This window comes from Abramis brama (genome assembly GCF_963993115.1).
Source record: "Abramis brama genome assembly, chromosome: 4".
Taxonomy (NCBI): Eukaryota; Metazoa; Chordata; class Actinopteri; order Cypriniformes; family Leuciscidae; genus Abramis; species Abramis brama.
The window spans coordinates 6,952,074-6,978,404 of NC_139966.1; the positions used below are offsets into that span (position 1 = coordinate 6,952,074).

A 26,331-nucleotide genomic window follows, 5' to 3' on the forward strand; every position below is an offset into this window, starting at 1 on the left:
CAGAGAGGATAGGTGGCGGTGGCAGAAAGAAGTAACTAGAAGAGAAGATTTAACCAGCCGTGTTCAATGTTGCCCAATGTTTGGGCCTTTTTCTAAAGGTTAAAGTTCGACACGTGTAAAATGATGTTGTGTGAAATGTTGGCACACTTGCAGCCATGCAATAAAGCATGTTTCTTACGTCAGTGAAATGTCTTTATTAATCTTCTTCCTGGTCTTGCTTTGATCAATTGGCTTCTTCCTAGCTGACTGTGCGTGTCCGCAAACGTAGTGTTCATGTATCCATTTCAAGGTGTTTGGTGTTACTGTTGAACACATCAATACTTTAGTGAAAACAGTTTAACAAAATAAACTATGTTGAAAAGCAGGACTTTATAGTGACGTTGGAATGACGTTGCTATTTCAACGTTGATTAGATTTGCAAAATCTAAACAAAATCCAACGGTTATCCAACACTGACACCTGACGTTGATTCAACGCTGACTCTACGTTAAAATGCCAGCAACGCATCAGCACCGAAAACAAGATTTTTTTCAAATCTAAAATCAAAAATTGTGATACGAACCGAATCGTGGGTTTGGTCTATCGTTACAGCCCTAGTAAGATGAGAAAGCAGGAGTTTATGGATGTAAAAAAACAATGGCTATCTGAACATCTTTGCCAAGCGCAAACCAGAAGTAATCAATATTATCGGGGAGGGTCATACCTTTTTCACAATCATTTTTGTTTTCATGTCTCACAAACATGTTTTATTGCATTTAAAAATGAGTGAAGCATTATATTGAGTAAATATTGCCCTCGAAGAAACAAAAGCTATCAGAATTTTACAGGCATGTACACTCTTTAATGTATTCCTATAATACTGTTATACCTCCCCTAGCATTTGATATATATTGTTTGTTTTGATATTTCTTCAATAAAAGAAGAACAGATGCAGGAGGAAAACAAGCATCAGCAGTCTTAATAGGTGAGTTTTGTTGGACACTAGATAAAACAGCTTGTTAAGAGTTTAAAGGAGGCTTAAATCCTCACTTAAACCATTTAGAAGACCTGCAGTTCATCCACAGAAGCGTGACTGAAACTAACTAGCTATTAAACAATTTAATTGCGACATTTATCTGACAATTCGTACCTTTGGTTCTGAGAATTATGAGTTATGAAGAGTTATAAAGTCTGAGTTGTGAGAGATACTCGCAGTTCCGCTCTCGTCCACTCGAGTTGTGGTGGCGCTAATGCGCCTAAAGCTGGTTTCCCAGCCGTCAATAAACAAGAGAAGAAGAAGAAATCGAGGCGGTAATGCACATATTTGTCTGCGATCCGCCGTAAAACAGCAAGAAGAAGAAGAAATCGAAACTGAAAGCTTGCGTTCATCTTCAGATAAGACGTCATTTTAACCAAAACAGTTCCATCATAAATGGTAAGTTTAGTGATGTCCTTATCTTAATAACTTCCATGACGTTGTAATGTATTTTCGTGATGTTGTGTCGTCATTAGATGAGATTATATCCACGCTTCTTCCTAACGAGTCGACTTCCGGTTTGGGGAAGTTCCACTCAGTCACAAAGACTGAAACAAATCATGAGTTTGCGCTACAAATAATCCGTCAGTTCGACTGAATGATCTGTATAATTCCCCCTATAATTCTGAAAAGACGTCAGTGACTGAGGAGAACCAGAATGAAAGTTTTTATGGCGTGTTCTGCCCCTCCAATATAGTAGGTATGATGACAGAATTTTCAAACACCCCTAAGCTCAAAATGGATCTGACTGAAAATTCCCTTTACAATGATACCTGGATTGTGAGAATCAGTTGAGGATTGAGAAAGTTATGATATTTATAATATTGGGGATTAGATTAAAATATTATACATTAATTACAATAGAAGGCATGTGACCGAAAATGCTTATTATTCACATGTTTTTGCTTGTAACTTCTTCATTTTATCAGATATTTGAATGAAATTTGTTAGCTCTTTCAAATGAAATCATGAACATTTACTGTTTTAGTTGGAATGGGCATCAGACCAGTGTTAATTTTGACAGCAAATTTTGATTTAGTTTTAGTCATATTTTAGTCATCTGAATTGTTTTAATTTTAGTCTAGTTTTAGTCGACGAAATACAATAAGATTTTAGTTGACTAAATCTACAGTAGATTTAGTCGACTAAAATATAATGGGTTTCAATTTAAATGCATTTATTTAGAATTTCTCTTAAATTTCCAAACCCATATACTCCCGGAGAAAACATATATTAACCTGCTAATATGAATGACTTTAAAGTTTGAACATGCAATACAGATACAGATTTAACTACTGAACTTAAAAAATATCTTAAAATGAAATAAAACCACTTTTCCTAAAGTAGAAGACAGTCTTCTTTTCAATGAATGATATATGCATTCTTTATAACTACTTGCATAGGCCTACATCATTCTCTATTCTTTCAAGCAGACAAATTTATTTGTATGAATTAAATATAATTAATCTTTATTAAAGCTATTAACGAGCAGTGAATGCTTTTTTCTTTTTCTTTTGTTGCTTGATCAATATTAAGGCCACTGTCACTTTAAGACATCGGATCATGTCCAATGACATGCGGATCCAATGCACTGATGCACATAGATACACTCACAACTGTTTAAGACATAACCAACATAATTTACGTGAATACCCTCCAAAACGGACATTTAGACATAATATTTGTGTGTATTTGTCCATTCAGACACGAAAGAGAGCTCAATTCTGTACTCGCGCGCTGTATAGGCTAGGTTTCTATGTGAATGGCTGCACGCTCGGGTCGGGTGTGTGCGCACAGAAAACCGTACCGAATATAGCTCTTTCTTTTTTTTTTTGCGTCGTCACTCTTATTCAGATCTTCATGTCTGCTCTACTCATTCTCCCAGACGTTTACGTTTTAACGTTTTATGAGACATGCAGCGCATGCCAACTCGTGTGCCGCTGGGTAGATCAGAACATCACAGTACAATTGTGCGCATCTACCACAAATGCAGGACATCAGACTGTATCGCTTCCCAAATCGTCACTATCTAAGATTTTCGTCTAGTTTTTATTCGTTGACGAAAATGTCAATAGATTTTCGTCATAGTTTTTGTCATTCAAAACTAGTTTTTATTTAGTTATAGTCTCGTTTTCGTCTGTGAAAAAATGTCGTTGTCGTAACGAAATTAACACTGCATCAGACCCATGGTACCGCACCGAAAACAAGTCTAATTAATAAGCGTTCATTCATATTCATAAACATTTATTTTCAGAATACAAGCGAAGACAACTTTACACACCACTATTAATTGTGAATTCATATTTATACATGCTGAAATTGCAAATATACATTAATATTCATAGTCATTCGTTTTTTTTTTTTTTTCATACTAACAATGAATGATTGGTACAACAAATATACAGGCTATCTGTGTGATTGTGCTGGTTGATTGTCTGCAGCTAATTCTTCAATCTTTTTCTCTAACAGTCTTGTTCACTTCTCTTCCTTTCTTTTGTGGCTTGACGTTTGTGTGATTCCTCCTGTAGCTCTCCTTGCTTCTTCCTCCTCTTTCTTCTTTGCATTACCCCCAGCCTCACTGCTTTCATGATGACCAGCTCTTGTTTCTCCTTGTCTAAACTGTCCAAATAGTCCAGTGTTGTTTTTCCGTGCTCGCATTTTACAGGACAAGTAGCAGATGGTGGCATTTGGAGCTTTCTTCTTCTTCAACGCACTAAACATCCCCATCAGCTCTTCAGCATCCATGTTATGTGCTCTTGCTGAGGTTGTCTCGTTTTAATTTCTCCGTCACTGTCCATGTATCAACAAAGTATTGTTGAAACTGCCTTTCAAGTGCTGAAATGACCGCTCTCAGACAGCTTTCCATCATTTGAGTGAACATGGCTGTGTCTTTTGGTGGTTGTTGCGATTTCTCAAGGATTTAGTCTGAAGCATTCAGCTGATTTCCAAAGAGGTCTGTTGTGCGAGTCAGGAGTTCAGCAGGTGTGTGTAGTTGATCTTTCAGGTTCTGCACAGTCTCTTTGATAATTTCAATACATTTAATGTAATCAGTTTGGTCATCTGCACCAGTGTAGAATTTGGTCATCCAGGGTCCAGTCAGTAATTTCCCAAGCAAACCCAGATCTTGCATTTCAACCTGTCCAGCTATAGAGTCGAAGTCTTCCAGTATGCTAGGCCTCCACAGGCTGTTCCTCCACAGAGATATGACTGTAGTGCAGCGTGATGACTTGAGAATATCCACCCTTGCCATCCATGTACCTCATCTTATTCATCTGAACCACAATATTGGCCCCAATGCAGTCTTTCCCCTTGATTTTCCCAGTAATCCCCATGGATTTCTCGATCTCCTTCAGAGCACTCTTTGTCTTTGAAGCGATTTGTTTCCAGAGGATGAAGGCTGCAATTCAGCTCATTCGGGGCCTTGGTCCAAGACGCACAGACTAAGTGAATGGCCGCATGATTGGCAGCACAGCGGTCAGTGAGTGTGTTTGATATATTCCCTATCATTTTTCATAGTTTTCGTAGTCTGCCTCAAAAAAATGACAGTAGACATTTGCAAGGTTACTGATGGAGTCACAAATATGGATCTGGTAATCCTCAGCAGAGCCTCCTGGAAGTTCATCTACAGCAACAACATAACAGTTCTCTTCGGTGGTGAAATGTCTGCTGTTCAAGTGGATTCCCTCTTGTGTGGTTGCATCAAAGCCCAGGGTAGAGTGTGTGCTTCAGCAGTCTGGAGGTCACTTATTACCCCAATTCTCTGGTCATGGCTTCCACAGTAGCCCTTTTTGGCACATCACTTTAACTAATGGTGAAGCGCAGCCCAAACTTTTTAGTCAAATTGTGGATGCACCTGATTGGATATCGTGTCAAACACCATCAATCGCATTTCATTTGAGTATGACTTCGCGTCTGTTTTGTAAGCTTTTTTTCACTTTCCAAATCCTGGATTTTTCTCCCAAAAGAAGGTTTTCGACCTGAAGATCATGAATCTCACTGTTCATTGAATTAATTATTTCTTTGAACTCGCAGCATCTTTGTTCCATATCATCTCGCCTCATGTGTGCAAGGGATTTATTCAGGCGTATGAGACTTCTTGCTTTCACTTTGTATTGTTTTTTTAATTTAGCGATGGTTTCAGCCTCATGCGATTTCAACAGATTTTTCAAGTCGGATATTTGCTTTTCTTTCCTTTTCAGTTTCTGATTAAGTATCCTTATTGCTCCCTTCTTTTTCTGCTGTGCTATGAGTGTCTTGATTGCCAGGTACTTGCTTCTCTGCATCTGCTTCTGCCTCATGTTTTTCAGAGCCTCTTTATATCTGGCACAAGAAGGACAATTGGCTCTAGCAACCTGTCTTGTCTTCAAAGGACTAAGTTTCGGAGCTTGGTGTTCATCAGAAGGAGACTTTGCGTGGGGAACTGTGGTGGTAGTGGAGATTCCACTAAATCTTTGGCTACACACCCCTTCAGACTGACTGGATTCTCGGTCATTAGTTAGCTTTCTGTATTTTGTCAAAGTTTTTTCAACAAGTAGCTTCACTTTACTTTTTGCCTGCTCTTCAGTCATTTCTGGTATGTATCTTATTATTTCTCTTGCAGTTGCAGCTCTGCTGGATTCTGCTGTGACATAAAGAAATAGATGTGTCCATTCTGGATCAAATGAGGAGATGGTGGATCACTGTACTTGTCCAGGAGGTGCTGTCTGGCTAGACCTGGCTGTGTATTGGGCCCCTTTCTTCTTTTCATAATTAGCTGTAAAGACATAACATCAAATATTACATTGGACATTGGAAATTGGACATAAATGGACTAACCAACATGACTTATGTGTTGCAGGATTTTTTGAATAAAATAGTAAATTAAATTAATACAGACAAAAAGCAAGCATAACTTTTTGATCAAATTCATAGATTCAAAGAAATGCCACTTTTAAATTATGCACACAGTTATGAATTGTGAGGATTTGCTGTGTTCAGCTAGAGCAGTGATTCCCAACCAGGGGAATGCACATTGCAGGGGGTATGTGGAAACATTTAATAATTTATTTCCAACTTGGAAGTACTGAGAATATTTACTTCTGCATCTGACACTGACAGGACGTTCGCTAATCTACCCACCACAAATGTGACTACCAGATTTCTGCGATTTAGTTACATTCTCCTCCATGGATTTCGATTAAATTTCATCAGTACCAAGATAAAAGGTAATTTGAGTGGTTGAAAGCCACTCAAATTTTCCGAGAGTTGTGGTGAACTGAAAACACCTCAGGGCTGAAAGCTCTAAATGTCTAACGCAGGGTTTGTCCTGGCTCAAAATGAGGCGGAGGTGGTAAAATCCTAATAATGTATTTTAATAATAAGATAATTAAATTAGTATTTTTCGTAGATCATCATATAGCCTATGTTTCCCACATTATTTTTGTGGGTGGAGCTTGGTATGTCTAGGGGGGTCCGGGGGCATGTCTCCCCGTAAGAAAATTTTGTACATTTTAAAGAGAAATTCTTTAATCTGGTGCACTTTGAGTCACCCGAATCCACTGTTAAAAATAATCCACCCGCAAACCGCCCATATTCTTTGATTTAGAAATCTGCATCTGATCATCACATTACAATTATTCAAATTCTCAGTGTTAAGCATGATAATATGGTAACATAAGTAGGCTGATTTAAAATGAACATTTATTTAAAATAAAAGTTCTTCTTTTGGAAAAAATTACATTTCTTTTTTTACATTTAAAAAAAAAATTGTACCTTTTATAAAAGGCATTTTTTCCCTAATTTTATTAAATGTATGCTCCATCTTTCATTTCAAATTCTTAAATTTGATCAATATATTTAATTAAAACACTAGGCTGTTACCAATCAAATTAAATAATTTACATTGAAAAATTATAACTGTATTAAATGAGATTATTTTAAATATTTTTTGAAATAAGGAATGTTGAAAAGAATGATACTTTATGAAACTAAACCGCCAGTAGGAGGCGGCAGAAGACCGTCTTAATGAGCGAGTCATTGAGTCATTCATTCAAACGATTCGTTCAAACGGCTGATTTATTCAGAATGAGGCAGTTTATGAATGGGTAATTGAATCTTTGACTCAACCGATTCGTTCAAAATGCTGAATCATTCAGTAATGAAACACGGCTGAGTGTTGCTGTGAGATGCGCTAATGGTTCTGTGATCTTTGGAACTATTTTCGCTGCTGAAACAGAACAAAAACAGTCATTGCGTCTAAAATGTAAGTGACTTAATTTTAACTGTTTGTTTATTGAACTGTTATGAAATCATCCTCACGTTTTCGCTGATTAGGGATTAGTTATCTAATAGTTAGCTGATAGTTATTTTTTATTTGTAAATAAAAAATTGTTTTAATCAGGGCATTTGTCCGGTTGAGCAAGTAGTAAAAAAACCACACGTGTCCCAGACAAGCGTTATTGTCTAGCTAGATATGTTTTCCTTGATTGGTTTTCCTTGAAGAGAATTACGTTGTTGAAAACGAAAGTAAAAGAGACGCTCGTTCATTGCGTTTTACCGTGAGAGTTCTGTGTCTTTATTAAACTCAACACATTATAATGATTTATCTGTCATCCACCCTCGGTTAACTGGAATGGAATGTTTTTATTACTCGGGCCGCCCGACCCGCGGATTATCCGCGCGCACTATACGGTTAGAGAATAGACACAAGCGGTAACCGCAACAGAACCGTCACGGTGGAAAAACTGTATCTGACCATGTAACTGTCTGTCCGAGTTTTGTCGAGAGCTGGAGGCGGCACGAAATTTGACGGAGGCGGCCGCCTCATAATTCTCTATGCAGGAAAAACCCTGCTAACGCTTCCGGGGGTTGTACATGACGTACTTGCTGTCGTATTGAGGAAAAATATACTCCCACCAGGCGGCGAGGAGTGGATATTGCATGACACACATATTAACAGTACCACAGTTTGTCACAAATTATTGAGACAGAATGTTCACCGCGCGAGGTTGCTATGTCAACATACCTAAATATAGACGTTCATGGATCCTCCGTACAACACTAGTTCAAATGTGTCATTGTCAGGGCTGGACTGGGACAAAAAATCGGCCCACTACATATGATCATAAACACCACCCATCTTTGCACGCCCTTGAATATGTATTCCATCTCCTGTTCCTTAAAGGGATACTCCACTTTAAAATGAAAATTCCATCATCATATACTCACCCTCATGTTGTTTCAAACCTGTATGAATTTCTTTCAAAAAAAAAAAAAAAAATACTATGGAAGTCAATGAGACCAGAAACTGTCTGGTTACTGACATTCTTCTAAATATCTTCCTTTCTGTTCAGCAGAAGAAAGAAATTCATACAGGTTTGAAACAACATGAGGGTGAGTATATGATGACGGAATTTTCATTTTAAAGTGGAGTATCCCTTTAAATCCACTAATGCCACTAATGTAAAGAGTGAGTAATGAGTAAGAGTTAACAGATGAAATAACTACTAATTGTAAAATACATTTGAACAACTATAATATTGAACTAGAACTATAATATATTATTGAAACAAGCTATAAGCTGCATTGGAATAGCAAGAAAGTCTTTTCTTCAGATCTGGTTTCTCTCATGATCCAAAGATGTGATTTACAGATGTTTCTTTTATGTTCATGATTTTTGGACAAACACAAACTGTCTGTGAGTTGCTTTGCAATTACAAATGGAAATTACATTGAGATAAACAACAGTTTTAATTGAATGCATCTCGAGAGTGTTCATTTGGTCCAGAAACAGTATATCTAAATGAGACCTTATATGATGTTGTAAATATGTCCACAATGACCACATTTGAACTAGTTTTTAACCTTGTACGGAGGATCCATGAACGTCTATATTGGATGTGCAGAACACGTCAAAAAAAGACATCATAAAACCTTTCGTTCTGGCTCCTCAGTGGACGTCTTTTGGACATCATTTTGCTCAGTGCCTATACAGTAAGCTGAAACTAACTCTATATCGCTAATCATATCGTTTACATCAACAATACCGCCACATTTTTATATTGCGATATCTGGGCAATTAACATGGAAATCGTGTTTAAATGATTTGGTTTATTGCGATTATGAAATCAGGAAGTCTGCGGTTATTTTTAATGCACAGCGTGTCAGTGAAGAGCTGTTCTGTGATCAGTAGTAAACGCTGCTCTGTCTCTGAAAGCACTGAGTACGAGTCGATTATAACGTGCATTTGTAAAAGCAACACGCGTTAAACATCTTCCCAAACATGAGAAGCGTTTATGAACCTCTTGTCCGCCGTAAGACACAGCAGTAAAGTTAGTTTAATGTTTGACATTCGGTTTATACCCATTAAACTCTCGCATTTCATGTTTTCAGCCCAAACCAGCTCAGATGGAGGGACGTGGTGCTGGGAAAACTTTGGATGGGAGAATTATATATTTTTTTTAAATCTTTCTCTCGTTCTCACGTAAAACCTGTAGTGAGCTGGGACACACACCTCAGTGTTTCAGACAGATCTGTGTATTAACCCTCTGGGGTCTAAGGTGTTTTTGGGGTCCTTGAGATGTTCTGACATGCCCTGACATTTGTGCTTTTTTCAGTTGCTTATAAACATATTAATGGCAAAAAAAAAATTACACTCTATTTAGCACAAACAGGACTACCATAATATGAGCGCCACATGTATGTACGTGTTTTCATTTTTGAGAGAATAATGTTTATGCATGGTTATTGAAAAAACTAAAGTTTCTGAAATAAGGCCACAAAACACATACTAAATATGTGCCAATAAGACTTTTGACTAATGGATGTCGTCGCCTAGAGTTTTTTCTTCAAAATGATGTGAAAATCATCCTGCCTAATCATTCACATAAAACGATACATTGATTTTAGTTTTGTGAAACACTTTTAGTTTGGAAAGCCAATATGCGGATGGGGCGTAAACGATCATGCATATTTAGTAGTTCACACCTGATGAGACAGTGCCCCTGCATACTTAATGAGCCATTCATTCAGGTGTGTCACCTATAGCTAACTTAAATATACAAGCTTCATAAAAATGATCATTCTAGAAGAAAATTTCAGATGGCATTTAGAGGCTTTTGCATCTGAACTCTTCATATATACACATATATATATATATATACACACTACCAAATTGGTTCACAGTTGGAAGCATCGCAATTTTTTTTATTTTTCCACAAATTGTGCTTGCAAATTGTATAATATCCAAGGAAAACATGTCTAGTAATTGTGCAGTTAATTCTCATATTGTATTTTCAGTTTTGGAATATTTATCCTCTCCCCAAATTTGTCACTAATAAAACACAATAAAAATTATTTAAAGAAAAGGCTTATATTTACCTTTTAATAGTTTGTTTACATCTACCTTGTAAATATATTTTTTTTATTAAAAAGGTTACAATTACAACATCAATTCAAGTGTAATCTTTCTTTGTAAAAACTAAAGTATACAAAACGTATTATTTGATGACTTTATTTTTGACAAAACATACTATATTTAACATATGAGCAAAATTGCCAAACAAAAGCTTATTTGAGGTGGCAGTCTATTGTACAGTAAAAACTTTATAATCTATTCAAAACTAGTCAACGTCTTTCAAAACTAAAGTATACATTTTTATCATACGTATTTCAAAGTAAAGGATTCATTAGTTAGTTGATGACTTTATTTTTGACAAAACACATACAGTATATATTCCTCATCTCAGTATAGCAATAGAGTTTGCTAAAAGCTGTTTATTCAATACAGCAGTATTTGAAAATCGATAATATTTTGTAAAATTACATTTATATTTGCATTTATGTCAAAACCTAGACACTTTTAAACATCAAAATGACATTTATTAATATGTATTCTTGTCAAAATGACATATAAACAGATTTTCCTATTCAATTTTGCATGGAAACGCTTCCAAGACGCTTGCGTGTCGCGTGAAAAATAGGCGTCGGTTCTATTTCTAGCATGTACGCATTTTCCACGCGGCTCGTGCCGCGCCTGAGACGCGCGTCTCACGCAGGCAGTGTGCAAACTCTAAACTGTTAACATGGGAGCCGAAATAAAAACGGACACGCCACGCAGCTGAGACGCTTACGCCACGCATCCAGTGTTTCACCCATAGACAGTAAAAGAAATGGACACAGCGACCCCATTGGAACTCAATTGAGACAAGTGAAGCCCATTGTTTCACCGGCCTTATCCAGCGGATGTGGGCGTTTCACAGGTTTGTATGCATCGCCTCACATTTGCGTTTGTATAGCGCGGTCTCCGTGGGCGGAGTCACATTAAAACTTAATTAGCTGAGATGAGAACGACTGACATCTCTCTCTTTACATACATATTACATAAACTGTGAATATTTGTTTGAGTATTCGCTGAGTTACAGTTCATTTTCGGACGCGTTTCAGAATTGACTTCACTGACGGAGAGTAGGCAGAACTCACATCATGTTTATTTAGCCGACCTCAGGGGGTTAAATGATTTCATTTTCACGGTGACAGTGCATCATCTCTGAAAAATAAAATGCAATTGGTGATTTCACATTTCATTTTCACTACAGTCTCGAGGCAAGACTGCCAATATTAAAATGAAAAGCAAAACGTGAAAAAGAAACTACAAATACAGTTTTTACAAAGCTCTTTATTTATGCTCACGCAATAATAGTGAAACAATTCAAATTCAAATGTAAATTTTCGTTTTCATTTTAATTCCTCTTTTATTTCACAGTTTTCATTTTCAAAGCCAACCTGCATGCAAATTCGATGTTAATGAGTGGGTGTGGCTTGTAATGGCGCTAGAGGCACGCCTTCTGTAAAGCGAAGTCACCGACGTCCCTGTTGCATGAGTTGAATGTGTGAAACGAAATTATTTAAATGTGATTATTGTAATCGAGACGACGAGATATGGCGAAATCTGTTAGGGAGCTTTTGCGAGAAGCTGCCGCAGCATTAGAACGTGGAAACAACCAGCCTGACCAGCATGCGTCAAACCCTCGGTCCACTGCAGTTCCTCGACCTGAGTCGTGGGCATCTTCAGTTGCCAGAGAAACTGTTAGTCAAGTCAAGTCAAGTCTTGATCGCTAGCTTTAAACAAGGACCTCGGCCAATGTTTCATATTCGCGTCGTGCCTAACAACGCCCTTCAGCCGTGACTTATTCAGATACAGCACTAGCCTAGAGTACCTTATTGCATATATAAAACGGTTACCACACAATACAAATATTAAACCCGAAAAATATGTATCTATGCAACTTTCATGAAGTAAAATCACTAAAAGCCAATTCCTTCCGCTGGAGAAAAAAAATAGTCCCTGACCATAAAGCAACAGAAGAAGTTACATTATTTCTCCATTAGATGGAGACAAAGACTGTCTTAATGAGTGAGTCAGTCAGTAGAGAAGACTTTTGAAATGACTCAAACTTGTGATCACTGAGAAGAAAGACGCAACTAACATGTATATAGGCACGGACAACCCCTTAACTGTTAAAAGTACAAAATATCACACTGGACATTCAAACGGATTTTTTATTATGAATATAGGATTGACCTGAAGGAAAATGCTATAGCCTAATATATATCTAGCCTACTGTAAATGCAGGTACACTCGCTTTCTCCATCTCATCCAGAAGTTGTTACTGAAAATGAAAATCAGCATTGTGATTCTTTTTGTACACAAACGTAAAATAACCAAAATACACGTAAACAGCGGACAGATACAGGCTAGTGCTGTATCTGAATAAGTCACGGCTGAAGGGCGTTGTTAGGCACGACGCGAATATGAAACATTGTTGGCCGATGTCCTCAGTTAAAGCTAGTGGGTATTAATGTCTGGCTAATTGTTGTAGAAATTGTGTTACTAAGACTTTTGTACACCCAAATAGTTGAATTTCCAAAACAGCCTAATACATGAATGAACCTCATCGATTATGGTCTAGTCTAACATCATAACTTACATGGCCTTACTACCGGATACTTTGAACAGTTTCTCTGGCAACTGAAGATGCCCACGACTCAGGTCGAGGAACTGCAGTGGACCGAGGGTTTGACGCATGCTGGTCAGGCTGGTTGTTTCCACGTTCTAATGCTGCGGCAGATTCTCGCAAAAGCTCCCTAACAGATTTCGCCATATCTCGTCGTCTCGATTACAATAATCACATTTAAATAATTTCGTTTCACACATTCAACTCATGCAACAGGGACGTCGGTGACTTCGCTTTACAGAAGGCGTGCCTCTAGCGCCATTACAAGCCACACCCACTCATTAACATCGAATTTGCATGCAGGTTGGCTTTGAAAATGAAAACGAAAATGAAAACTGTGAAATAAAAGAGGAATTAAAATGAAAACGAAAATTTACATTTGAATTTGAATTGTGTCACTATTATTGCGTGAGCATAAATAAAGAGCTTTGTAAAAACTGTATTTGTAGTTTCTTTTTCACGTTTTGCTTTTCATTTTAATATTGGCAGTCTTGCCTCGAGACTGTAGTGAAAATGAAATGTGAAATCACCAATTGCATTTTATTTTTCAGAGATGATGCACTGTCACCGTGAAAATGAAATCATTTAATTTCATTCTCAATTTTGTCACATATTTTGCGTACAGTTTTCTGTAATGAAATCGTTAATCTGGTTTTAATTTTAATCATTTAATTTATTTATTTAAATTTGGCAGAAAATGCCTTCCATACACAGTAACCTCATGTTTTACATGCAAGACGCCATTTTGGCTCTAGTTCACACATACATGCACTGCCATTTTGGCTCAAGATAACTCCAGTAGCAAATATACATTTAACTCACTTAAACTTTATCATCCAATTACAATCAACATGTAAAACACTTCAGAAACATTCCTAAACTCTTTTCACATGAGTATTTTCTCTCATTTCGCTTTAAATTCACATTATTTGTCACTCGTGTGTAATCTGATATTTGACTCATCACTACTGCATGCATATTAACAAAACTAACAGTCTGTTTCAGTAAATTATCAAAAATTAACATACACATGTTTGAAACACAGTTCTTAACATTAGTTTCGACCAGTTTTAGAATCGTTTTTGCTCACCTGTAGAATGATAAAAGAACCGCTGTGAGACAGGAGTACTGGCTGCAAGCTCTGGCAAAGTTTAATTAACTCTAAAGCCCCCGATGCAGTACCTTAATTCAACAGCGCTAAACGCCCTCTACAGGAGACAATAATAACATCAAGATTTTATTTACCCACAACAAAGAATATACTGATGAATTTACACATCAATAGGTGAATGTTTATGAACAAAACAAAATTTTAAAAGGGGTATCCTTTTTTCCTCTTTTTATTATATACCTACATATACATACATTTTTTCAACCTACTACACACTCACTGTGCTCATCAAATGGGTGTAGGGGTGCCCTGAACGTGCCACACTCGTGGTGCAGCATTTGCAACAACGCCACATGAAATTTGCTCTTTTAGAAACGCCGGATGGCTACAGGGGAGATCGCTGAATCAGCTCGAGTGCAGAGTGCAGAGTGCTGTCAATCCGCTTCCTTGCAGAGCGCCGATAAGTCAGCTTGATAGCGGGATAGGAATCTGAGTTCCTATGGCAGTATGTACGACGCAGTACGATTGAACCGTATTGATAGGGAACATGTGTTTCAACTTGAGTTTCAAAATAATTATTTTACTCAGATTTGCTAAAATACCAAAGTGTGATAAAGTCTGCAAAAAAGAGAGATCTCGTTATAAACTCAAGTATTTCTAGATAAAATTTTCCAAGCACCAAATCTCTGCCAATTTCTCTAAATGAACAATTATATAGGTTATTGTGTTTTCTCATTATTATTCGCTGATTAATTTTGTTGTAACAATGCAGGCAAACATTATAAATGTTATTCACTGGTTTCAGGATCAAAATGGATGCTGCAATTCGTCTTAATTTTATATTTACAGAAATGTGGTTAGATCTGTTGGGTGGATAAACAGCTTCTGCTGGATGTTTGTGGAACGTTTTTTTTCTCCAAGTATAGTAAACTTCTGCATGTGCACTTTAAGAGTGCACGCTTTCACTGCGTGATGTAGCCTCTTATAATGCAGTGTAAATTCCCCCAAACATCAAGATATGAGGATAAAATCTGGATGACTTTTCATATCTTTTTACGCTTATGTCGTAAGACCATGTTAAGCAATATCACATGAGAAAGAGTGCTGTTTTTCTTGAACATCAGCATGATTGTAAATGTGATACTGATTTTATGTAAAAGTTCAACAAACAAAAAGTTAACAGTCTTAGACACAATATTACATCTTGGACACAATATTGTCTGTTTTTGCTCTGTTTCACAAAGAATATAGTTATATCATATAGGCTACAAACAAATCCACAGAAGAGCAGTCACGTGTCTCTGAGAAACTCACACACAGCAGTGTTTTGTTTGAATCTGTATTTTTTAACGAATTGGGTGAGTCAAAGATGATTCAAAGACCCATTATTAAATGCAGTCACTTGCTTCGTTCCTGAATCAGTCGGTTGTTTTGAACGAATCGGCTGATTTAATTGTTCAGTGACTTATTCATTAATTAATTCATTCAATTTTATTATTTTTTATTGTTTTAATATTTTTCAAGTTGTATTCAAAACAATATCAACATTATTGTCACAGTATGTTCAGTGTTTTTAGTTTTCATGGACTTTTAGTTTGTTTTCATTCATCTTCTGTGTTCCTTGATCGTTTGCATCTGCTGTGTGTCTTTAACCCTCTGGGGTCTGAGGTGTTTTTGGGGTCCTTGAGATGTTCTGTTATGCCCTGACATTTGTGCTTTTTTCAGTTGCTTATACACATATTAATGGCAAAGGTGTAATTACACTCTATTTAGCACAAACAGGGCTACCATAATATGTGAGCAACATGTATGTACATGTTTGTATTTTTGAGAGAATAATGTTTATACATGGTTATTGAAAAAACTAAAAATGTAAATTTCTGAAATAAGGCCACAAAACACATACTAAATATGTGTCCACAAGACTTCTGAATAATGCATTTTGTCGCCTAGAGTTTTTTCTTCAAAATGATGTGAAAATCATCCTACCTAACCATTCACATAAAACAATACAATGATTTAAATTTTGTAAGACACTTTTTGTTTGGAAAGGCAATATGTGCAGGGGCGTCAACGATCCAACACCATAATGCATATTGAGTAGTTCACACCTGAGAAGACAATGGGGCCCGCATACTTAATGAGCCATTCATTCAGGTGTGTCACTGAGCCACAAGAAAGAATGCAAGGAAAAAAATATATATACATATATATATATAATTGGTTCACAGTTGGAAACACAGTTGTTGTTTTTTTAGGTAAACATTTCTAGTAGTTGTGCACTTAATTGTTCTCATACTGTATTTTCAGAAAGTTTTGGAATATATTCTCTACCCAAATGTGTCACTAATAAAACACAATAAAAATTATTTAAAGAGAAGGCTTATATTGACCTTTTAAGAGTTTGTTTACATATATCCTTGTATATATATATATTTTTGCTATTTTATTAAAAAGGTTATACAATTTCAACAACAATTAAAATTAACAATATTTCCAGTGTAATCTAAACTAAAGTATACATTTTATCATATTAACAAACACTAGAACATCTTAGTTGATGACTTTATTTTTAACAAAACATAATATATATACTGTATATATATATATATATATATATATATAACATATATGAGCAGAAATTGGCAACATTATAAGCTTATTTGATGTGGCAGCATTTTACAGTAAAAACTTTATAATCTCTCCGATTTTTCTAGTCGATTTTTACTCATCTTAGTATAGCAATAGAGTTCAGTAAAAGCTGTTCATTCATTCACACACAGAAACGCGATTCATTTTGAAACAGTATTTGTGCCAGCTGTAGTAGCTCCACAACAGCGCGCATCTGTGCGTTCATTCATTCACGCACAGAACCGCGATTCATATTTAAACAGTCTTTTTGCGTGTACAGACACTATTGCGATTAGAACAAAGCAAATATATAACTGACCTATTCCTCAGCTGGATCTGTTGCTCCTCGAAATGAAACTTCCAGCACTTCTGAGGTAAAATTTCCAGGATTATTATTAAGATAGTATTATTCCTCACAGCGTCGTAAAGTGAGCGTCGTAAAAAGAGTCTGAAAGTGAACTTGCGGTGTGTGTTATCCAGCTGATGTGGGCGTTTCACAGGTTTGCATGGATCACCTCAGATAATTTGCGTTTGAATAGCGTGCACTCTCCGTGGGTGGGGTCACATTAAAACATAATGGGATGAGATGTGAACGACTGACATCTCTCTCTTTTCATACATATTGCATTGAGTTATGGTTCATTTTCGGACGCGTTTCAGAATTGACTACACTGACAGAGAGGAGGCAGAACTCGCATCATGTTTATTTTTCTTAATTTTTTCAAAAAGCACAACACTTTGTTTTTATTGTGAGTATACACAAAAATAATACACACTTAACAGGATCAATTGTTGTATGAAATTTGTTTGTAAAATCAAAGTCAACAGAGTATTTTGAGTCTCTTTTGAACTGATAAGAAAAAAAGCGAGCTGGTATCGCCGGCGATACCGCCGACCCCAGGGGGTTAATCATCAGTCACTATTTAAGTTCTCCCTTTACAATCTGTCAGTCTGCACTATCTGTCTGTCTGCCTTTTAGGATTTACTACTAAATTTTGTCTGGAACAAAGACATTGTCTTCGACTGCCTGCACACACCCGTGACAGAAGACCGAATCAAGATATGGATTATGCAGCTCGATTTGCTGCTGTGGCTCTTGAGAGCACAGATTTTTGTCTTTTTCTTTAAAAAGTTTTTTTTTATCTCACCCATCACCAGCCCCTACGACGATGAGACCCTGGAGTCACTGTTCTGGATCAGGGTAAATTACCATCATCCCGTCAACCTCCCAGACACCACCGGTCAGAACTGGAAAGAAGCCATCATCCGGTGTCTGGAGAGCGCCCTTCCCCGATCCAGAACACAGCCAGACCCAGAGCCCGAATCACCACCATCGACCGCGGAGAAATAGTGTGAGTCCCCCGCAGACGGAGAGCTACCCCCCGCCTGAGGACAGAGCTGCCCCTCGTCCTGGACGTGGAGCTCCATCAAGCTCAAGGTTGTCAAAACTGCACCAGACGCCAGCTGTTCAACTTCCAGTGTGTAGGCAGACTCGTCAACGTCCTGGATGAGGCCGATAAGTGTGGTGTCGTCTGCAAACTTCAGGAGTTTGACAGAGGGGTCTTTTGCGGTGCAGTCGTTGGTGTACAGGGAGAAGAGCAGTGGAGAGAACGCACCCCTGGGGGGCGCCAGTGCTGATTATGCAGGTGCTGGATGAGGATTTTGCCTGTCGGTCAGGAAGCTGGTGATCCACTGACAGATGGAGGCGGGCACAGGGAGCTGGGTTCATTTGAACAGGAGGATGTTTGGTATGATGGTGTTGAAGGCCGAGATGAAGTCCACATACAGGATCCTCACATAAGTCCCTGGTTTGTCCAGATGTTGTAGGATATAATGCAGTCCCAAGTTGACTGCATCATCCACAGACCTGTTTGCTCGATAAGCAAACTGTCCAGCAAGGGTCCAGTGAGGTCTTCCAGGTGGGCCAGCACCAGTCTTTCAAATGACTTCATGACCACAGATGTTAACGCAACAGGCCAGTAGTCTTTCAGTCCAGTGATTTTGGGTTTCTTTGGGACGGGGATGATGGTGGAGTGTTTGAAGCAGGAAGAAACTTCATACAGCTCTAGTGATCTGTTGAAGATATGTGTGAAGATAGGGGCCAGAAGGCGGACTTTATGTTGACAGAAGCTGTTAGGCGAGAATTTCAATGTGACGCTTCAGTTAGCACTGGCCAGCTGGTGGCGCTATGTCTATAACTACATTTAGGCATGTATGTGTCTTCAGGCCAGGGCATTTATTAAACGTGTGAAGTGTGAGTGAGATTGCACATTGCATGCTTGAGTTACAACAACTTCCTGTTTTATGCCGATAATAGCATGCTTTAGCACTTAGCTAAGCACATGTTTCAACTAGAGTTTTAAAAGAGTTATTTTGCTCAGATTCACCAAAATACCAAAGTCTGCAATAAAAAGCAAAATATCTGATTATGAACTCGAGCTTTTATCATAAAATTTTCCAAAGACCAAAACTTTCTGGTAACCAAATGATATTTCTCTAAATGAACGATTACATTTACAGGTTACTGATGTTTGCATTAATGTTCACTCATGAATTTTGTAGTAACAACACAAGCAAACATTATACATGTGATTTAGAGCTTTTGAGTCATTCCACTCCACACAAAACATCTTTACACTGATATAAAGTGAATCCATCAACAGTCAAATAAGAGTCAGAGGTCAAATATAATTGACAGCTCACAGCACTAAATAACACACCAGTAGATACAGATATCTAATCCAATATTTCACTCTTCTGCTATTAGTTTTCATTCAGGGCCAGAATTCATTTGAAAATGTAAGATCAGCAAAAGCTTGTTGATTTTCGTGATGTTAAAGGAGACGGATGTGTGAGCGGAAACTGACTGAGGTTGGGGGAGGATTCACACACAACCAGATAAATATCTCAGTTCAGTCTTTCAGATCAATCTGAGTGTTTCAGACATTAAGAGTTACTATTGTGGGCTTTTCAGTGAACCGATGAAGAAAATGTTTCTCAAATTAGTTTTGATCTGTTTGTGTTTGTGGCGTCTGGATGGTGAGTTTTAAATGTGTTTTTCTGGTTTGTTGTTTCTGTTCTGATGTGATAAATTACTGGTTAAATTAGTCAGAAAGGATTAACATTCACTGTTATTCTCGTATAGAAACAATTAATGTGTGATTTTGCTGAGAGAAAACACTCTTATTTGAGATTAAAGTCACTTGATTATATAAAACTGTTTAACTATTTCTCATTTTCATTCCTCATCTTTTGTCTTTGAACTGCTGCAGAATATTAATCACTTCACATTTACATGATTAAAAGTATCATAGTGAAGCTTCATCAAACAAACATAAAGTGATTTTAAAACTTTAATCTGTGAAAAACTCTATTCTTCAGGAGTAATTGGTTGGTCAGTGTCAGTGATGGAGGGAATTTCAGTCTCTGAAAGTCTCCCTTGTGAGTTAAATATTTGTATTTTATACATGTATTTATTTTATACTTGTTTTATATTTTAATCAGCACAAAGATACAATTATTAATCCAAACTCCATTTTGCTTCTGTTGTTTAATAATGATATTCATTTCAAATTTAAATTTCAAACTATTTACGTATAAACCATCAAGTGACCGTCTTAATCTGTAACGAACCCTGTTTCTGTGTGTGTGTGTGTGTGTGTGTGTGTGTGTGTGTGTGTGTGTGTGTGTGGTGATTCAGTCCTGGTGTTAGTGATGGAGGGAGATTCACTCTCTCTAAACTCTGATCTTACTGAAATAAAGGATGATGATGTGATTCAGTGGAGGTTTAAAAACACTTTAATAGCTGAAATCAACGTAACGGCCGACAGAATCACTGTATATGATGATGTTCTTGATGGGAGATTCAGAGACAGACTGAAGCTGGACAAACAAACTGGATCTCTGACCATCACAAACACCAGAACTGAACATGAAGGAGATTATAAACTACAGATCAACAGTGTGATCAAGAGGTTCAGTCTCTTTGTCTTTGGTGAGTTAAATATCAGTTTCACTTGTTTTATATTTTAATCAGCACAAAGATACAATTAATAATTCAATATCCATTTTGCTTTTGGTGTTTAATGATGATATTCATTTAAATTTGAATCTATTTACTTTTAGAAATCATTAACTGATCTTCTGATCGTCTTAATCTGTGACAAACTCTGTGTGTGTGTGTGTGTGTGTGTGTGTGTGTGGTGATTCAGTCCTGGTGTCAGTGATGGAGGGAGATTCAGTCTCTCTAAACTCTAATCTTACTGAAATGAAGGATAATGATGTGATTCAGTGGAGTTTTGGAAATAAAAACACTTTAATAGCTGAAATCAATGTAACGGCCGACAGAATCGCTGTATATGATGATGATCTTGATGGGAGATTCAGAGACAGACTGAAGCTGGACAATCAAACTGGATCTCTGACCATCACAAACACCACAACTGAACATGATGGAGTTTATGAACTACTGATCAACAGTGAGACCAAGAGATTCTATCTCACTGTCTTTGGTGAGTTAAAAAAAGTTTTTTTTTTCATAAAGTTTTTAATGACATTTTTTAAAATTAATTCATACACCATTTTTTTGTTATTTTATATTTTTTATTTTTAATGTAAATTTTAAACTATTCAAATTTAGTAAAGCATTATAAAGTTAAACAGTATTAATCTTTGCAAACCCTGTTTCTGTTTGTTCTCTGTGTGTTTGACAGATGAAGTGAAGTCAGTGTCAGTGAAGGAGGGAGATTCAGTCTCTCTAAACTCTGGTCTTACTGAAATGAAGGGTTATTATCGGGTTCAGTGGAGTTTTGAAAACACTTTAATAGCTGAAATCAATAAATGGCCCGACAGAATCACTGTATATGATGATGTTCTTGATGGGAGATTCAGAGACAGACTGAAGCTGGACAATCAAACTGGATCTCTGACCATCACAAACACCAGAACTGAACATGATGGAGATTATAAACTACTGATGATTCCAGGAACATTCTCATCAAAATCATTCAGAGTTTCTGTCTATGGTGAGTAAAGATCATTTGTCTTTTCCTTCAAATATTCTTATTTTATTTACTATTTACATGTTGAATTGTTGAATTGTTTACAGTTTGAGATGACAGACCGTATAAAAACTCACTTGGAACCGAATATAAGATTGTTGATTAGATTTGATCATATTTCTGTGTATTCAGAAATATTAGTTGATGTCAGCGCTGATATTAGTGTTTATTGACTGATCTGATCTCAGTTTGATGTGTTTATTCCTCAGACTCTGTCCACTGTTGTGGTCCTACTGAAGCTGTGATCCGATTGGTCCTCTCTGCTCTGGTGGGCGTGGCTACTGTCATTATTGTGGTTTATGAGATCAGATCCAGAAGAGCTGAACGAGATCAAGCACATATTCACACATCAGGTACATGATTGATGATGTCATTTCTCACAAACTGATACTGCATGTAGGGCTGTCGCGGTGAAGGATTTTCCCTTGTGGTAATTTTGAGTGGCTCAATAGCGCGATATGCGGTTTTACCGCATTTGTTCATTTATTTTGAATTATTTATATTTATTTGTTGCTATATAAATAAGTGTCACGATGTGGTCAGCATGCACAAAAACGAGTACATTTTCAGTAACCAATAAACCGAACCTAAACAGCGTCTCTCCGCATTGAAAGCCTGTCACTCAGCGCGCAGTTGTTACGGCAACGGACTGTCTTTGAGTGAGTCATAAACCATTCATTCAACAACACGTTCAAAAACGCTGATTGATTCATTAAAGTATAGTAATGAAACAAGGTTAATTATTTTTAACTTTGAGCTCCACTTTTCAAGGCTCAGCTGACCAGCAATGCGTCGCATGGGAAACGCTGAAGCTTCATAGAGACAAATGGCATTGATTCAATGCGTGACTCACTGAGTTTTGTTTCCCGCGACCGCGAGTTCCTCGCGCTGTGGATGCTGACCAGCGCTGTCCTGTCACTGATGCCATTCATGGTAAATACACTTTATTTTAAACGTTAAAAGGATGACAGGACAAATATTTAACTTTCCTTGGCCACGGCAACCTTTTCACGAATATCTTTACCTCAAAGACAGACGCAGGTAATTGCACGCGCTCAGTCGATCTCTCTCATTCACTGTCTGTTTAGGCTTAAGAGCAAATCCACGAAGCCTCTGTACAAATCACCATGATAAAACCATGATCGCCGCGTCTTATTATCATTATTAACTTATTTAACATTCAATACACATGCACGAAGTTCAAAACCAGGAGGGAATAGCCTTATGAAAAAGAAAACACGCGAATATCGCGGTTGCTGCGGTTACCTGAATTCCTCTGCGGTTGGCTTGTCAGTAGCGCGGTACTGCGATATTGCGGTTATCGCGACAGCCCTAACTGCATGTATAATTATCTGTGAGATTTATTAATTTATGGCTTTTTATGTTTATCTTTTTCAGGAAGTATCGAAATCTAAAGCAGAACGCTGAACTTTAAAGGTTCTGCAAGTGTGTTTTTTTTTTTTTTTCATAATAAATACTGATGATTATTTGAGTTTGTGCTCTCTTTGAGTGTCAGATTTTAAAGGGGTCATGAACTGGATTGTTTTATTATTTTATAATGTTGCCTGGGGTGCCCTTATAATGTTAGTATGATTTTTACATCAAAAATTGTCATAATTTATAAATAAAAGCCATTTTTCCAAGCCTGATTTCAGCCTCAGATTTGAACGCTCTGTTTTAAGGGGCGTGTCTGCTGTGAGACTGCAGTGCAAACGCCCACTGCTGTGATTGGCTGACATGCTTGCATATGAAATAGCTAGTATTACATGAACTCTCTCGAAAACTTTTACTACGTTTTTACTATTACAGCTATCGAGATTAACAAATCGTGAAAAGTATCGTTTAAAGCATTATATTTAAATCTATTCCATCACATGAAAGGTTGCAGCATGATGAGCACTGACTGAGCAGATGACAGACAGTCTGTTGATCGCGTGAATAAAGATCTTATCATTGCAACCCAATTTTTGCACTCTCACAAATGCTTACTCCAAATCACAATGCAAACACGATGTGAATACACAGTAAGAGATTCGTTGTGTAGTGTAACAGTGTCATTATTTCATCACGAGTTTGGTAAGTGTCCAGATAAGCTCTCGCGGCTCGCGCTGTGCTGTTTGATTGACAGCTTGGGCGATTGGAAAGGGATAGTTCTTTGATCTCTTTCTGTATATAATTTAATAACAGTTTAAAAAAGATTATTTTCATAATACTACGAGAAATTATGTGAAGTTGATCGTTTAGTCACTGATGCAAAAACAGTATTGAACGATTTTAAGACAAATATCTGAACTTGAATAATTACACAGAAATCACTGATCGCAGATCAGGCATTAGAATACACATGGTTACTTGCATGTTGCTGGCAGATCCGTGTCGGGAAATTGTGATTGACTGATTTAATAAAGTTTAACCATGCTGGAATCCGAAGGAAGCTTATGCAGACTGTCTTCTTCCACAAACAGGTGCTGCACAATATTTAGTAAACAGCATGTTTATTGCTTGGAAGTAGCTCGATCCGGTTTAGCAATTATCATGTCGTCCTATGTTATTTAGCATGTTTGGGCGAATCGGTGGGCGGGGCTAAACAGGCCGTGTTGAAGTAGGCGTTTATCTTCTTTTGTGGAGGCGGTGTTTTATCCTCTTTGACGTCATAGTTCCCCACTTTGAAAAACGAGTCGTTTGCTGAGCCTGATGTCTATAAAAGCTTTTATTGGACTAACAAGGTAGTTTTCAGTTCTGAAACTTACAGGATATTATAGTATGATGATCTCTTATATGTCAAAAGCTCAAGGAAATTTTGATTTCTCAGTTCATCACCCCTTTAACAGTGTCACTTTATTTTTTATATTTCTCTCAGATTAAAAAAAATGAATAAAGAGACACACAGATCTCACTTTACTACTGCTGTATATTTGTCATATGTATTTTCTTGCCTTTATCAATAAAGTTTCTCACTCTGAGGTTCAAGAGTCTCATGATTTATTCAGAGGAATACAAACTTGATGTATATGTTAAATATTTCAGCAGTGTACCGTATACAGCTTTATTTCTACTTTTTTCACAGGTGTGTCTTATAGCCTATCTGTAAAAACATTATTTAATATATTTTTAATATTACCAATTAGTTTGTTTGTTTTTTGAAATATAAACAACATATACATCTAAAATATTATTATTTTTTAGATGTTTTTAAATCGTATTAACTCATAAAACTAACTCTGTTACATGTTGAAAAATATAAAATACCGTGTTAAAGGCAGGGTAGGTAGGAATTTTCAAAAAAAAAAAAAAAACATTCCAGTTTAAACTGTCTTTATATACCAATACATAATTAAAATGTAAGTAATCTGAAAAAGAGAGTATAAAAATCGAGTGTCTGTAGACCTCTCACGACTGTTGTAAACACAGCTAATTATTTCCATTGATTCCCACCCCCTCCCTTCTGGGCTCCTTCCAAAGCCACGCCCCCAAAACACATGAACACGCGACGCCCAAACGCTCAGGCTCAGCTGGAAGACGCATTTATTTACCTGAGATGAGTGGAGAGGAAGGAGCAGTGCATGCAGTGACATCATGTCAGAATCACATGTAATAAAATACCTAACTTTATCACTATAGATATAAACAAATAAGATTTCTTTTAGTACTCACTATCAAGCTAGCATATCGATACTGGAGAAGTTTAAAATATATTTTGTTTGATTCGGTAACGAGCTATATTTATAAGGCAAAGCTAAAAACAGGTTGCATTGATACACGTTTTTCCATTACCATCAGTTACACTGTGATGAAGGTGAATTTCGTGTAAGATTAATAACATATACGGTGTTTTGCATGTAAGAGTTTCCATGATGAAAACATTGTTGACTCTGATGAGGACTAACGTTACACTCCGGAGACAAAGTAGCCTACCGCATCGTCGGTTCGAGGACAGGTCCGGGGTCGAGGGTGAAGCAGAGGAGGTCGTTTTGAATTTTGAATGTTCTTTCTCTGCCATAATTTTACTCTTCGTAGGTTCCGCGCCTCTCTTGCACTCCTCAAATCAAATGGGTGCGCGCGCATATGGGCAGATCTTGTAGCAACAGTGGTGGTAGCCATGGTTGCGAGAGTGAGTGACAGTCGCCCAAACCAATCAATTGTTTCGTCCCGAATGGAAATAATGAGCTGTGTTTATTGCAGATTAAAAGGTCTACAGTCGCCCAAACCAATCAATTGTTTCGTCCCGAATGGAAATAATGAGCTGTGTTTATTGCAGATTAAAAGGTCTACAGTCACTCGATTTTTATACTCTCTTTTTCAGAGCACTTACATTTTAATTATGTATTGGTATATAAAGACAGTTTAAACAAATTTGAAAAAAAGTTTTTTATAAAAATGCTACCTACCCTACCTTTAAGCAGGCTTGCACACAATTCCATTCTTGAATTTGAATTAAAGGAATCAGAACTGCAATTCAATAAAAAATTTAAAGAAATGAATATACATATTTTAAGTGAAGTTTTTAACAATGAAGCTTTA

General features: G+C 37.1%; 1 protein-coding gene across 1 annotated transcript; it reads left to right on the forward strand.

Moving 5' to 3' along the window:
* Nucleotides 1–1,351: 1,351 nt before the first annotated feature.
* LOC311081613 (uncharacterized protein) lies at nucleotides 1,352–24,778 on the forward strand. The gene is made up of 7 exons (XM_084112182.1): nucleotides 1,352–1,414; nucleotides 20,132–20,191; nucleotides 20,451–20,744; nucleotides 20,962–21,261; nucleotides 21,463–21,774; nucleotides 22,020–22,163; nucleotides 23,209–24,778. Exons 2-7 carry the CDS (start codon nucleotides 20,158–20,160, stop codon nucleotides 23,223–23,225), a joined length of 1,101 nt encoding a protein of 366 aa, XP_083968308.1. The 5' UTR covers nucleotides 1,352–1,414; nucleotides 20,132–20,157; the 3' UTR covers nucleotides 23,226–24,778.
* The last annotated feature ends 1,553 nt before the right edge of the window (nucleotides 24,779–26,331 follow it).

What these genes read in the sequence shown, in the direction of transcription:
- LOC311081613 (XM_084112182.1), top strand. Translation starts at nt 20,158, where the DNA reads ATGGAGGGAATTTCAGTCTCTGAAAGTCTCCCTT. An exon ending in AGTCTCTGAAAGTCTCCCTT is followed by an intron (nt 20,192 to 20,450) that starts GTGAGTTAAATA and finishes GTGGTGATTCAG; the next exon opens with TCCTGGTGTTAGTGATGGAG. An exon ending in ATTCAGAGTTTCTGTCTATG is followed by an intron (nt 21,775 to 22,019) that starts GTGAGTAAAGAT and finishes TTTATTCCTCAG; the next exon opens with ACTCTGTCCACTGTTGTGGT.